The sequence below is a fragment of the Acipenser ruthenus genome, chromosome 11, assembly GCF_902713425.1.
Source record: "Acipenser ruthenus chromosome 11, fAciRut3.2 maternal haplotype, whole genome shotgun sequence".
Taxonomy (NCBI): Eukaryota; Metazoa; Chordata; class Actinopteri; order Acipenseriformes; family Acipenseridae; genus Acipenser; species Acipenser ruthenus.
The window spans coordinates 1,557,425-1,572,113 of record NC_081199.1 but is presented as its reverse complement, the minus strand read 5'-3'; the positions used below and the strand labels follow the sequence as shown (position 1 = coordinate 1,572,113).

Here is a 14,689-nt window from a genome sequence, read left to right as displayed (position 1 = left end):
ATGTATTTAATTGTGTTGCCTTTTTAGGTTTCCAGTGTTTATCAGGCGATGAAGAATACAGAAGCTGGCACCTCAATGCAATACACTACGGTTTTAAAATGCCACCCTTTATCACTGAGCTGAACTTTTCACATATAAGAGGTTTTTAAAACGTGTGTGAAGGACCAACACCACAGACTGCGGCCTCTCCTCTCTTGGGAGGGAAGCTTGGGAACTAGTACAGACCAGTACAGCCCCAGTAACCTCCCAGCAGTCTGTTTCATAAACACCATTGCAGCGTCTGCTATTCCAGCTATGCAGTCTGTGTATCGTTTGTATTGCGATACAAGACCAGCAGCACAACAGAGCTCGCGCAGTGACTCCGGGATGAAGAATACCTGCGTTTTATAGGTCGTGGGTGGTATCAATACACGCGTGGGCAACCTGCACATCGTGATACGTATCGTGACCCCCTCGGTGGCCACCAAACCTTTGACTTGTGAACTGCTAGAATTACTGAGTTAAAAAAAAGGCACACGCAGAATCAAACGCCTGGCCTGGAACAATGTCTTGAATAATAAACGCTGTTAATGCAGCGCTGTCAGATTTATTCGCGTGTTCACTAGACACCCCTCTGGGAAATGCAGCTTGCGTGGATGGTTGAGTGGTGGGCAGAAGGGAGAGTACAAATATAAGTGCTCCCCCCTTTTTTCTTGATACAATCCGAAAGGCTGCCATTTCTTTTTTCTCGGTTGGTATTTTTTCAGAACGGCATGTGCTGCTTCATGGTGTCACAGGAAACATGACTCGAATCTCCCACTGTCTGCCTGCAACACACTTCCTCTATGAGATCTGCATTCCAGCTGCTGCACACTCCTGTCATTCAGCCGAGAGGACAGGTCCTGGAAGGATGTCACTCTCTTCGGATACTGGCACTCAAAACCGCACATGGCAAAGGGTTACAATGCATGTTCCAGAGTTCTGCTGTATCTTCATTTAGGTCACTCTAGCAGTGCAGTCTAGGGTACACACGTGTCTGAAACAGCAAACTTCACCACCATATCAGTGTGTCACAGGGGTCCCAGCTGGTGCAAACCCAGCTAGCCACAGTGCTATACAGAAGCGCTTTTAAGGAAGGAGTTCCAAGCCAGTGCAGTCTATCTATCTCCCCTCGCAAGGAATGGCTGTCAAAGTATCAAACAAACCGAATCGGTGGTTCTGGAAGTACTTCTTTTAGATACACAGAAAAGCGGTCATAGAACATGTAATATATTTATAGCTCTTTCATAGTTAATCTTTCTGCGCATTTCAAATGTTTCTGCGTAAATGGGAAAGATCTTGGTCTTATTGAAAAAAAAAAATCTTCTGTTTCCCTCGTCTAAACTTAATTCCCCCGCTTCATCAAAGTCATAAACTCCATGTTATTTCTTGTTTAAAAACCATGAATAGGTTAATAATAATAATAATAATAATAATAATCTTAATGTCCGTGTGACTCCATCACTGCCACCTGCTGGTTCGTCTAGGCGTTGCATGTGTGTTCTGAGCTGCACTTGGTTTGGCGGCTGCCCTTGCTGAGAGAGCAGATGCTTTGTTTGAAGTTAGTGTGCTGGCAGGCTGCAACAACAGGATCTTTATTGATCCCATTCCCTCACTCTGCGGACACAGCAGCTGCCATGAAAATACAGAGACGTTATTTGTAGGTTTCTCTATTTCTATCTAAATCAATGTAAAGTATTCATAAAAATGTAGATTTATTGTTACTATGTAAAGATCCTGAGTTCTTCCACGAATAGAAACTGTATAAAACTGAATGTATGTATGTTAGATTTCTAAAGGTATACAGGCATGTTTATGATTTAATTAACAAGGAAAAACAACAACCCAGAGTTTAAAAAAAATTCTTATTTGACATTAATCTTACTTTAATGTTGAAAAAGAGGCAGAGGGGAAACGGTGGACTGTGCGTCAGAACGTAAAGGAAACAAGCCAACACAAACACGCTGTGTAAAGAACCCTTTAATAGAGCATTCACAAGCAACACTTTCACTGGTATAGGCAAGGCAGGCTGCTGCAACTTGGCAGTTTTTTGTTTAGTTTTTTTTTTTTAGTTAGAAATGTAAAAATGTTAAAACGTTTCCTGTATCTTTCAGATACTAAACTGGAAGTACAAAATAAAAACATTTTAAAAGTTAATCCAAGCATGTCAGAATCAGACATGTGATATTATCACGTTTGTCTCTAGGGAGAGGACTGCATCCTACAAACAGTACTCTGCCAAACCACGTCTTTACATTGATAACTAATACTAAAGGGTGTATAAATACAATGTTACAAAATATACTTCAATACAATTAAAAACATTTAAACACAGAACCAGTTCATCATTCTAGTTTCCATTGTGCACTAGAGTCTTACCCGACACAAGCAGTACGTACTGAATACACAGAACACATGTAACATGAACACAATTACTTTATGTTTAAGGCACTGAAAGGAAACCTCTATTTAAATGGATTGTAACACAAATCAGTCGATACTTGACAATGTTATATATAGATGTGTGTGTATATACTGTATATATACATAGATACATAGATAGATAGAGATACATAGGTAGATAGGTTAAAATAAAATTAAATTATATACTACCCTTTAAATATAGATATAAAAAATAAAAAGTATGTTACTGATATAGGCTTGATAAAACACATTTTGTTGCATTTTTGATAGAAGGCAATATATAATAATAAAAAAAACATATCATGTAAAAAGGTTAAGCAAGCATTATTATAAAGAATTACACACATACATTATATACAGTGCCTTGCGAAAGTATTCGGCCCCCTTGAACTTTGCGACCTTTTGCCACATTTCAGGCTTCAAACATAAAGATATGAAACTGTAATTTTTTGTGAAGAATCAACAACAAGTGGGACACAATCATGAAGTGGAACGAAATTTATTGGATATTTCAAACTTTTTTAACAAATAAAAAACTGAAAAATTGGGCGTGCAAAATTATTCAGCCCCCTTAAGTTAATACTTTGTAGCGCCACCTTTTGCTGCGATTACAGCTGTAAGTCGCTTGGGGTATGTCTCTATCAGTTTTGCACATCGAGAGACTGAAATTTTTGCCCATTCCTCCTTGCAAAACAGCTCGAGCTCAGTGAGGTTGGATGGAGAGCATTTGTGAACAGCAATTTTCAGTTCTTTCCACAGATTCTCGATTGGATTCAGGTCTGGACTTTGACTTGGCCATTCTAACACCTGGATATGTTTATTTGTGAACCATTCCATTGTAGATTTTGCTTTATGTTTTGGATCATTGTCTTGTTGGAAGACAAATCTCCGTCCCAGTCTCAGGTCTTTTGCAGACTCCATCAGGTTTTCTTCCAGAATGGTCCTGTATTTGGCTCCATCCATCTTCCCATCAATTTTAACCATCTTCCCTGTCCCTGCTGAAGAAAAGCAGGCCCAAACCATGATGCTGCCACCACCATGTTTGACAGTGGGGATGGTGTGTTCAGGGTGATGAGCTGTGTTGCTTTTACGCCAAACATAACGTTTTGCATTGTTGCCAAAAAGTTCGATTTTGGTTTCATCTGACCAGAGCACCTTCTTCCACATGTTTGGTGTGTCTCCCAGGTGGCTTGTGGCAAACTGTAAACGACACTTTTTATGGATATCTTTAAGAAATGGCTTTCTTCTTGCCACTCTTCCATAAAGGCCAGATTTGTGCAGTATACGACTAATTGTTGTCCTATGGACAGAGTCTCCCACCTCAGCTGTAGATCTCTGCAGTTCATCCAGAGTGATCATGGGCCTCTTGGCTGCATCTCTGATCAGTCTTCTCCTTGTATGAGCTGAAAGTTTAGAGGGACGGCCAGGTCTTGGTAGATTTGCAGTGGTCTGATACTCCTTCCATTTCAATATTATCGCTTGCACAGTGCTCCTTGGGATGTTTAAAGCTTGGGAAATCTTTCTGTATCCAAATCCGGCTTTAAACTTCTCCACAACAGTATCTCGGACCTGCCTGGTGTGTTCCTTGTTCTTCATGATGCTCTCTGCGCTTTAAACGGACCTCTGAGACTATCACAGTGCAGGTGCATTTATACGGAGACTTGATTACACACAGGTGGATTCTACTTATCATCATTAGTCATTTAGGTCAACATTGGATCATTCAGAGATCCTCACTGAACTTCTGGAGAGAGTTTGCTGCACTGAAAGTAAAGGGGCTGAATAATTTTGCACGCCCAATTTTTCAGTTTTTTATTTGTTAAAAAAGTTTGAAATATCCAATAAATTTCGTTCCACTTCATGATTGTGTCCCACTTGTTGTTGATTCTTCACAAAAAATTACAGTTTCATATCTTTATGTTTGAAGCCTGAAATGTGGCAAAAGGTCGCAAAGTTCAAGGGGGCCGAATACTTTCGCAAGGCACTGTATATATATATATATATATATATATATGATAATCCAAACAAGGGTGGAGCTGAACCCCACCGCTCTGAACAGCTAACTCTTTGCAATGAAGAGCTAAAAGCATCATTCGAATCAGATAATTCACCTCTCGAATGTCGATACTGCTGGAATTCAGGACCAAAACCCGAGGCGAACAATTTCAAGAATGAAACTGCAGTAAGAGGGCAGTGATCAAGTTACAACGAGTTATTAATTATTCCGCCAGCAGCCAGGATTTTCCTAGAGCCTCTCTGCTTTGATTCTCAAATCTCGTTCCCGACTTCCAGAAAGAATTAACCACTACCTACCTTTTTAAATTTATGATTCTTATTGCAAATCATAAAAGAGCTTTCAATTCTGTGTTCACTCCTACACCTGAAACCGCAAAACCTGCGAGCCGCTCACAGCAAAGTCTGTGTCTTTGGGTTCAGGTGCAGAGAGCCACAAGTTAATGGAAGCGCAGCAATAGGTCTTGTAGAATCCAGAGGTCTAACCAAGTGTCAGTACTGCACTGGGTTCCCTTCAGGCAAGCTTATCCATCTTACATAACACTGTTTATTGATGCCCATCCCTCCCTGAGACTGTGGAAGCTGGAAAGAGAGAAGTCTGTTTCCGAATACTGTTAGCGGTTTGGAATTGTATTTACTGTCTCTACAGCCTGAAGCCAATCTATATCAGTGTAGCCTGAAGCTAGTCTAGCTCACAGCTTGTCCTACTGTACCACTTTTCTCATATGAAACGTTCCTGTGCACTCAAAGCTTTTGAGACTGTAACTGTTAGTAGTTAATAAGTAACAGACAGCGACAGAACTCTTTAAAATCATAATGTCTCAAAGAAAGCTTTTAAAAAAAAAAAAAAAAAAATCCTTGTAAAACACACACAACACATCCAGACCCTGAGCACTGCAATATGCATTCTTTAGAAATCTGTAACAAGGGAGCAGTCCTTGTAAAGCACTACGTCTTGTGCAATGCCACGGGTAAAATAAATAGTGGGTGAGTGCTAATTTCTGTTCTGACGTCAGTTACGCAAAATCTGAGAAACCCCCCTGAAACAAACAGGTCCCTGTGACTGGAGATCCCTGGCCAGCAGCCTCAGTTTCAGGGTCTCATTGAGAGGGGCGGTGGGGGTACAGCCTACGAAGGGGCTGGGCTCTCTCCTGCCTCGCTCAGCAGCGTCCCGGGCTCCTTCAAAAACACCACCAGGACTGTGATGTTGTCGCTGGAGCCGTTGCTCTTGGCCTGGGAGACGAGCCTCTCTGCCACCCCGCTGCCCTCCCCCCGGCTCTCCCGCAGGTGCTCCAGAACCGTCCCCACTGCCTCCAGGGGCCTCACGGTGTCGAAGAAGCCGTCGCAGGCCAGGAGCAGGTAATCCTCGGAGCCGTGGAGCTGGAAGGAGGCGCCGTCGGCATCGCCCGAGATGTAGGGCTTCTGGTCAATGTCTCCTGGGAATCAAAGGGCTCCGGTTAAGAGATCCGATCCAGATAAAGAGAGTTGGCGTTAGCCGTTACAGATGTTTGGCAGCAAGCCGCCTGCACTCCAGCACTCACCGATTGCTCTCGAGACCGCGATGGTGCCGTTCACTCTCCAGCACCCCATGAATGCGACGCAGCCCCCCAGAGCCTCAATCCGCTCCTTCTCGTCCTAAAGTAAGAAGGCAATTAGAAGAATGTTTGCCCCAGTACAAGTTAAACCGCGCTTTCTGTTTGAGTATTTCGGGACACTACTGTAATGTTACGAAACAAGCTACTCAAATCTATTTTCTTGCCTCCTTTTCAGCACCAGCAATATTATCACTGGCCCCAAATTTGGAATATGCAGATATTTCAAAGTTTAGAAGTGGTTAATACTTCCTGGTACCTTTGTGCGTCCTAATTAACTAAAAAAACACACCACTCTCAGCACAGTAATCGACCAATAACAATGTTTATTGATAAGCCTTTAAAAGAGTGCTTCGGGATTACTGCTGTGAAACTACAGTGTTTCCACTGATCTATGCCCTGGACACACACACACACACACACAGGGATGTCGGTCACCCCTGACATGGGAGGACTGGGGAGTGGTCCCCTACCTCACGCTCTGGCTTGTGGGGCTCCATCAGGGAAACGACCTGCCCCTGTCTCACCAGCATGACCTGCGAGTCTCCGAGCCAGGCGACGTGCAGCCAGTCCCCGCAGAGCAGAGCGGCCACTCCTGTACTGCCACTGCGCAGCCGCTGAAACAGAGCACAGCACAGCCTTAGCTTGTGAAGAGGCCATTGTTAACCCCCCCAGGAGGAACCAGTGTAGATGCTACAGCGATCATCCTGTAAGAGATCAGAAAGAGCACATGTTGCTATGAAGCCAGCCACCTCTCTCTTTGCTTTCTGCAGAAACATGTCGTCCGTCTGCCTGAAGGATTTCTTCAGGGCCTCTCCGGGGCTGCTCAGGAGCTCCCCCTGCTGGGCAAGGTTGATGTGGAGGTGCGTTGCTGCGTACACCGCTGCGTCCACGCCTCCGTGACCGTCAAACACAGCGAAGTACCCTCGCTCCGTCTGGTCCTGAGGGGAGAGGAGAGAGGCACACTCTCACACTGCTCAAATACTGCATGCACGCGGTCGGGGCAAGAACTGGACTGGGGGAAACTGGGGAGGGGGTCTGTGACCAGAACAGTTATTAAGAACGTCACAAACACAGCTGAAATTCATTTAGCTCAAAACACAGCCTGGAGTTTAACTCCCTAGACAGAAACAAAGTGACTATCCCAATGAAGTGAACTAACAAGCAACAAGTGAGGTTTGAGGTAGTAACACAGGTGAGAGCAATAGGGCTTTTTGTGAAAGAGCTACCTTGGGCAGAATTGTGAGGTTTGATCAAATAGTTCACACACAGATCACCGCACATAGCGTCTGATGAACACACACCCCTCCTGGATATTACATTGCGACAGTGCTTCCTCTCTCTAATGCTGCAGTCAGGAGCCACACTTGAGAGACTGTTTGTGTTAACGCATTAGAATGAGAATGCAAGTGCTAGTGGGATGGCATTATGGGGCAGGGGGAGCCCTAACTGAGATCACTCGGCTCGGCTCGGCACCTCTAATCCACAGAGCTGGTTGAACTCTGCAATGGCGACGTGCCGGTCCTCCATCTTCCTCCGCGTGTTTCTGATGGCATGGGCCGAGGTCTGCAAGAAGCGTCGCGTTCCAGGCAGCTGGGGGGGCGGCTCCTCCAGCCAGGCACAGCACAGCTCCCGCAGCCTGTTGATGAAGAACCGCTGCAGGGGATCGGACTCCAGCACTGGAAAGCAAAGCAGGGACACCCACCGAGTGCAATTCAGTGTCCTGAGCAGCACGCGCCCTCCTATCATATACCTTGCTGTGCATCGCTTTAATGAAGTCTACATGATAGGTTGAGTTCTCAAAGACTGCTGTTGTTAATGACTGTGTTTGCTGTTATTTGGTGCTTTGTAAAAGCTTCTATAATGAAATTGCAAACCTAGAGGGCCTTCATTCAATCACCCGTTTGATTTATATATATATTCTGCAATATCAAGTTTAAACAGCAGGTGGCAGCAGATGAGTGGGAGCAGAATGTTCTGCAGACTGAGGAATGCGGATTTGAATAACTAATGACACCTTTTAATAGTGTTCACATAGCGTCTCAATGCACAGGCTTTGAATACCAAACAGGTTTCTATTCTTCAAATGAAACACAGAACTGAGAATGAAGAGAGGTCCTCACATTGGTTACTTATTTAAATGTCACAACGTAACTCAAAAGTAACATCTGTGAAAAAAATAAAAGTTACTGTACAGAAGCACAGACACTGAAACATGAAAGTCTGTTTCAAACAGCATGCTAGTAATCTACATCTCAGACACTGCCAAACACAAGACAGGAAGCAGACAAGTGCACCACACCCTAGAGCTAAATACAGCTGGGGATGATACAAGAGTCTTGCACAGCACACGCAGCGAAGAATACAACCCTGGGAAAGCTTTGCAAAGCTCAATTGCTGTACTTATCAGCCATAAGCGTGAGAAGATTGTTGGGCTGCATTTCCACCAGGCAGGCGTGCTGTGGCTCAAATGCAGGTGCTTAAAGATACAGTGATGACACATCCTGAAAGCAGACTGGCCTGTGCAAGAACATCACAACAACTGATGACTGATTTAGCTGTGGACGTCAAAACTGCTCATTTCTCAGAACTAGGTTTTTGTCGGTTACAATGTCCTTGCTCCGAGCCAAGTGAAATAGAAAAAGAAAAAAAAAATCTCACAGAATCGTGTTGAGCACCACAGGGTGCACAGTGTTGACAGGGTGCACAGTGTTGACAGGGTACAGAGCTGTCCAGCCAGTCTTACCAGACAATACATTCTGCATTGAAATCATGAGCTGGCCAAGCCTTCCTCAAAGCTCATTACTGGCTGCTCTGCACAATCCGCAACACAGCGCTTTTTTGTTCCGTCGTGGAAACGGTCTGGGTGAGGTGGAGTCTGGTTCTGCACTGACAGAGCTGAAGGGCTAATTATGTTAATTCCCTGAAGCTGTGCCAGCTGTGTGCCCTGTATATTATAAACACACGGGCGGTCTGTGCTGGTGCAGAATCTGTGTGGGAAGAGGCTGTGCAGCGTTGGCATTACCAGCCAGTCTTGTAACAACCACTGTCTGTGCCATGTCTCAAATGTTTTACTGCCTGAGCAGAGCCCCAGGGGTTTGAAACTGGATTTTGGTCTGATGAGAACAAATGTTCCTGCTAGCGCCCCGCAATGTAGAAGTGTTAAAGAAGGGACTTACAGACAGCTTCCTCCTCCGAGTCCTGCTTCTTGTGAAAAGCGGAGAGGTCGGACTGCAGGATCTCGCTCACAGCAGCTCTGGTCAGGGCCACGCTGAGGAGCTGGGGAGCGTTTCTGGAAAAGACGGAGAAAACAACATTCCTCACACATGAGTGTCTATTGTTTCATCATCACCGATTACAGACCGCAAACTGAAATTCTCACACCCAGAGGCTTTCACAAAGGTAGGTATATAAAGAAAATAAATGACAAATCTTGAGGTGTTGTAATACATTTGTACACTACTGAAGATAGAAAACTTGCTTTAGAGGAGTCATCAATGCACAGGAACACAAATGGAAATGAGAGCGCCTTCCTTCCTGAGGCATGGGTGGCGTTCCCTCCTGGTTCAAGCAGCCCTTTAATGTTAAACAGGAAGACAGATGGCAGCCAGAGGAAAGCAAGACCAGATGTCAAGCAGCTCCCCCTGGGACTAGACATGGCTGGGGGGAGGCATCACAAGAGCAGACCCTTTAGAGTATTCTTCATCATCAGCAGCACTACAATCATTCAATCTCAAGTGCCCAGTTTGCTCTATCGTAGCTTAGTTTCTTGCAAGGATAACTGGACCTGCCAAAGGCCAACAAGAATACATTGGCTACAAACTCAATTTACATTTCACTCTCTGTTCACCTAGAATGCAATAAATACAGAAACATTCTAGAATGTAGTACAAGTGCACAGGGGGGTTTGGTCTCTTCTGTGTCTTGCTTTTATTTATTTTCACTTAAAAAAAAACAAAACAAAACAAAAAAAAAAACATTGCATTAGTGCCGACAACCAAAAACGAGTGACGTTTCATTTTTTATTTTTCTCCCCTGAAACTGTAGAATACCTGCCAGGTAGAGCGGAGCTGCAGGTAGGCGCAGTCACGCTCCCAGTAGTGGCTCTTATTTGTCTGCTCTAAAAACGTGCCTCTGCCTTCTAACCCAGGGTGCAGAGTGAGATTGCACCAATCCGTTTAACTACAGGGGCTCCCGCTGCATGCCTTCCACTCAGACTGAAGCCAGCAGTGATTGCATTCCTGCCACTCCCCGCGGTGTGCTCTCCCTCACTGGGGCTCCAGCATGGCTCTCCTCTCCCACTGAGAGGCTGACAGCTGCTAGCTGCTAGCTGCTAGCTGGAGCACCTGTCTGCCATAAACTAAGCAGTGAAAGCAAGGAGCTCTGTGCAACAACGCACTCAAAGAACCCAGTCTAACTACGGGGGTGGAACACAATAGGAAAGTGGACAGATGGCCAGTGGTCCACTTGAAAGGCTTAACTACTAAAGCAAGGTTTGTTTGTTTTTTGTTTGTTTTTTTAAGTGGAAGACATACAAAGCAATGTGGCCTTCAAAAACAACATGGGTTTACTGTACACATTACAGCACATGTTCACCTGTTTCCACAGGATCACGATTCCACTGCATTCTAAACACGCACCAAAAGCTCTTTTTAGTCGTGGTTTGACCCACAAGTCAAATGTTTCTGTCTGGTCACACAGCCTGCCGCAGCCTGGTTTTTAAAAAACAGTTTTAGGCAGTTCTTGGCTTATTTAGTTTCGGTTTCAGAATAGTTTCAGGAATATCATGCTTTGAAAAAAAAACATTCTTTTAACATCTCATGAGCTTTATGAACAGAGCCCCCAACATCCCCTTATCTGGAGAAGTCCACGATGTAGGAATGTACTCCCTACACCACTCTTTCCTTGTCTCCCAGCTCTGCTAAGTGGCTTGGTCTCATTTCACATGGACTGGGCTCCAATCTCACTGCCGGTCACACCCTATCAGTCTGTGCACTCATTACCACTCTCACAACCCTGCAAGGGCTGACCACTCCAGCCTTCTTGAAGCTCTCAACCTGCGAGACTCCACCACTACAGCCAGACTATTTACAAACACATTCCTCATTTGCTGTTCTGTTTGTTTAACGCCTGTCCTTCTCGTTTTCAGTTGTTTGCAGTCAAAGATGAAGTCATGTGTGAGCTCCCATTGGCATAACCCTGCTGGTTTAGAGGCTGGGAGAGGAAATGGTTTGGAAAGGAGGAAGTCAGAGAACAATGGCCTGCTTACAGGAAGCGACAGCAGCATTCAGTTTCTCAACTGAACAGCATTGTACTGAATCACAGAAAAAAAAAAAAGACGTCAAAGCTAAAAAGAAATTCACGCAGAACAATCTGATGGAAGTACAAGCAGCAGCAACCTTTGTAAGTTCAGCGGCTGTTTAACAGAAACTCTTCTACCAGTTCGCCACACTAAATGACCATGTCCCCCCCCCATGGTTATACTGTGCATTTATCATAGTTTAACATGGCTTGCCATGTTTTATTATATGCGTTCCCTCTCTGTGCTTCACAATGCTTACCTATGCCTTTTATTATTATGCTCCTTAAAACATTTCACAGGAGAGCTACCTAAAATGGTAGCACAGTTATTGATTGCTGCTGGAGATAACAAGAGCTATCACTAATCAGTGTGAGCTCCCAGCAGCTCAGCTATGTGAGGAATGCAGAGCTCATGAAAGGCAGCGTTCTGCACCACAAGCCTGGAGCACCAGGTGGGCAGAGACTCTGTAAACACACAGAGCAACACTGCTGTTACTGCAGCACCAAGACCGCAGCTCTGCTGAGACCCAACGCTGCCGGCTTGGGTGCAGCCAGAATGGGGAATGGAAACTGGAGAAGAGGGCTTTAAGATCTTCACTTTATCAGGTAAAGCGATGTGCTAGTGCCACGGTGTGCAGAGTATTAAAGTGACTTTTCTGCAGTGTGTGTGGTGTTCTCAAGACTGACACACACATGAAGAAAGCTGTTAATCCTCGTGGTTTGATTTGGACAGACAGACAGACAGGGGTTTGCCCAGCACAGCCTCCCCCAGTCCTGTGAGTGTGTGCAGGGTTGCAATTAGCAGTATTCTGTTAAAATGAGCTTCTCACCATGGCAATACATTACCTAAGTTGAAGTCACTGTTATTAACTCAATCAACTCGGCTTCAAATGAAAACAAGTTGACCAATCAGAACAATTATTGTGTCGCTAAAATACAAATTCCAATTCCTTCGAAGGGAATTGATTTTAAAAAGCAACTGGAAATGAAGCAGGGTGTTCACCCCAGCCCTGTGTTTGTGCATACCTGTCCTGCAGTAACCTCAGCCCCAGCTCCAGGCTCTCCCCCTGCACCTCCTCCCGGCTCACAGCGCTGCTCAGGGGCCTCAGGGGCAGGGGGTCCTCGGGTCCCAGCGGGGTCGGGAACTCCTTGATAAACGAGTCCAGGAAGCGCCGCGCTTCCTCTGCTTGTGATCCCATGGCGCTACTTTCACTCACCCTTACTGCGGCCACCGCTGCGTCATGCTGTTCTTCAACAGGGAGTCTGAAAACTGGGTTCAGAGAAGAAAACAAACACGTGTAACACGCTGCCTTGAGACGCCGCACTCGATAGTAGCACTGTCATTCGAAAAGTAACACAACCACTGAACCGTACCGCGTTTAACTACGGAACGAGCGGATGATTTGAACAGCATTATTTGAACATGCAATTTTGCAATAGTGTTATTTACAGCATACCTCATTACGATTTATTAGAGTTGCATTTTGTGTTGCTGTTGTGTGTACGGCGCACGGTATTGATACAGCACTCCGCCGCGGTGTACTGTGCACAATAATGTCATGATCGCTTCATGGGACGGACACAAAGTAAAACATTAGAATGAACACACGCACACAGACATGCTCCCCGGTGCAGTAGTAACACTTGCAACACGCACTCCGTGTCCGGTAACCGCTGGAGACAGCGCAGTGCAGGGACCGCAACAAGCAGCGACACAAAACAGCACCTCGGCTGCGCTTCCTATTACAAACCAGGGAAATGCCGCTCGGCTATGCCCGGGCAGTCTTGATGCTACACAACTTACTTACAGTTCCCACTACAGGCCCGACTTCATACAGATGTCTGCTTCTGTCAAAAAGTCAAAAGCTCTTAGGGGTTGGTCTAGCGTTGACTCCGAACAGCTTACAGACAGCACAGCTTATTACTGAAAACATGTCGTGCAGGAAGATGAGTTCCCCTTTTCTAAATGCCTTTCTCTGCGGAATGCGCTGGCTTCGTTTGAGGCGCCGGGGAACCCGAGGACATTAAAGACACACAATCCAGTCCTTCGTTTTAGATCTCACGCCCTCGCAGCCCCTTCCTCTCGACACACTGAACCCCTTTGCACGGTGTGTGTGTGTGTGTGTGTGGTATTACTGACATGCGCTATTCAATCAGACCACCGCAGGAAAAGCACGCATGCGCACTCTCTGCTGCCCTCTGCTGGAAGTAAACAATTCTGCAACACCACAAAGTGACAGGTTCTATATCGGTGGAGACACTGGCGCGTCGTGTCTGAATCCCTGATCCAAGCCTGACCTGTAAACGTAAAGGGTTGTTGTGTTGACAAGCATCCGGCAGTTACCACCAGTGGATACCAAATGCTTTTTTTTTTTATTATTATCATCAAATGTGACACCCGCTTCCTGTTGTTAGCTTGTGGATCACTAATAAGCAGGGCTGCCGATTGCCCCTATAATTCCGGGGCACTAAGACAGGTCCGGTTAACTGATTGTATGGCACGTGTAAAGTGAGTGTGGATTGCGTGAGCTGTCGCTAAAGGAACTGAATTGTTTCACTAACGAGTTACTCAAAGCGCACACCTGTCCGGGCAGGAATTACTTCCTGTGAGCATCGTTTCCATCAATCAGACCGACACAGCTCTTTGACTTGCTGTGTTTGTCTGATTGGCCGGGACTGTGTGAAGCAGGAAGAAATAGTAAATACATAGAAACTTAAAACACAAGGTTCAACGGGAAAGGGTGCAACATTCCCTACAGCGACAGAATTGCACTATTTGAACAGATATTGTTTGCCATACAGTTTCAATACGATTTAAACATGTTATGTTATGACGCTCTCCCGATAGAATCGCCATCGCAATTCAACACATTTACTGAAGCCGCTCACGCAATCCACTCTCAATTTACTTGTAGATTTAAAATCGGTTCATTTGTGGTTTAGAGGCGAGTTAAAAAACAAACACTTCACCTGTCTTACAGTGTCCCCGAATTATGGGGCCAGTTGCAACCATAAGCAATAACAGATACAGTAATATTCTGTTGAACCGATCATGTGACAAATACACCCACAGTGATCATTGCTCAGTGCTATTATCCATGTGGAGATGTCCGTGGAGCATTCAGAGAGAAGAGCCGGCTTTCCAAAACATTAAGGCCAGCACTCCTAGGAAAATAGCCCCGGTTTATAACTGACATGCGTTACTCAATCAGACTACAGCAGTCAAAACACGGAAACTCCTCTACGCATGCTCACTGAGCAAGCCTACGTCTCAACCCACAATAGTTTCTGCTGCCCTCTGCTGGAACTAAACAATTCTGCAACAACACAAGTGAACAGGT

At 45.3% G+C, this 14,689-nt stretch overlaps 1 protein-coding gene across 2 annotated transcripts; it reads right to left on the bottom strand.

Moving 5' to 3' along the window:
* Positions 1-1,982: 1,982 nt before the first annotated feature.
* On the bottom strand, positions 1,983-13,589 carry LOC117427651 (protein phosphatase 1F-like). Of its 2 annotated transcripts, none has more exons than XM_034045831.3 (8): positions 13,153-13,589; positions 12,375-12,618; positions 9,227-9,339; positions 7,524-7,726; positions 6,800-6,988; positions 6,521-6,664; positions 5,997-6,090; positions 1,983-5,891 (listed from the first exon to the last, which is right to left on the bottom strand). In XM_034045831.3, exons 2-8 carry the CDS (start codon positions 12,545-12,547, stop codon positions 5,584-5,586), a joined length of 1,224 nt encoding a protein of 407 aa, XP_033901722.3. In that variant the 5' UTR covers positions 12,548-12,618; positions 13,153-13,589; the 3' UTR covers positions 1,983-5,583. The 2 variants fall into 2 exon arrangements, with proteins under 2 accessions (XP_033901722.3, XP_033901721.3); XM_034045830.3 differs by having other exon boundaries at positions 13,157-13,587.
* Between the last annotated feature and the right edge of the window lie 1,100 nt (positions 13,590-14,689).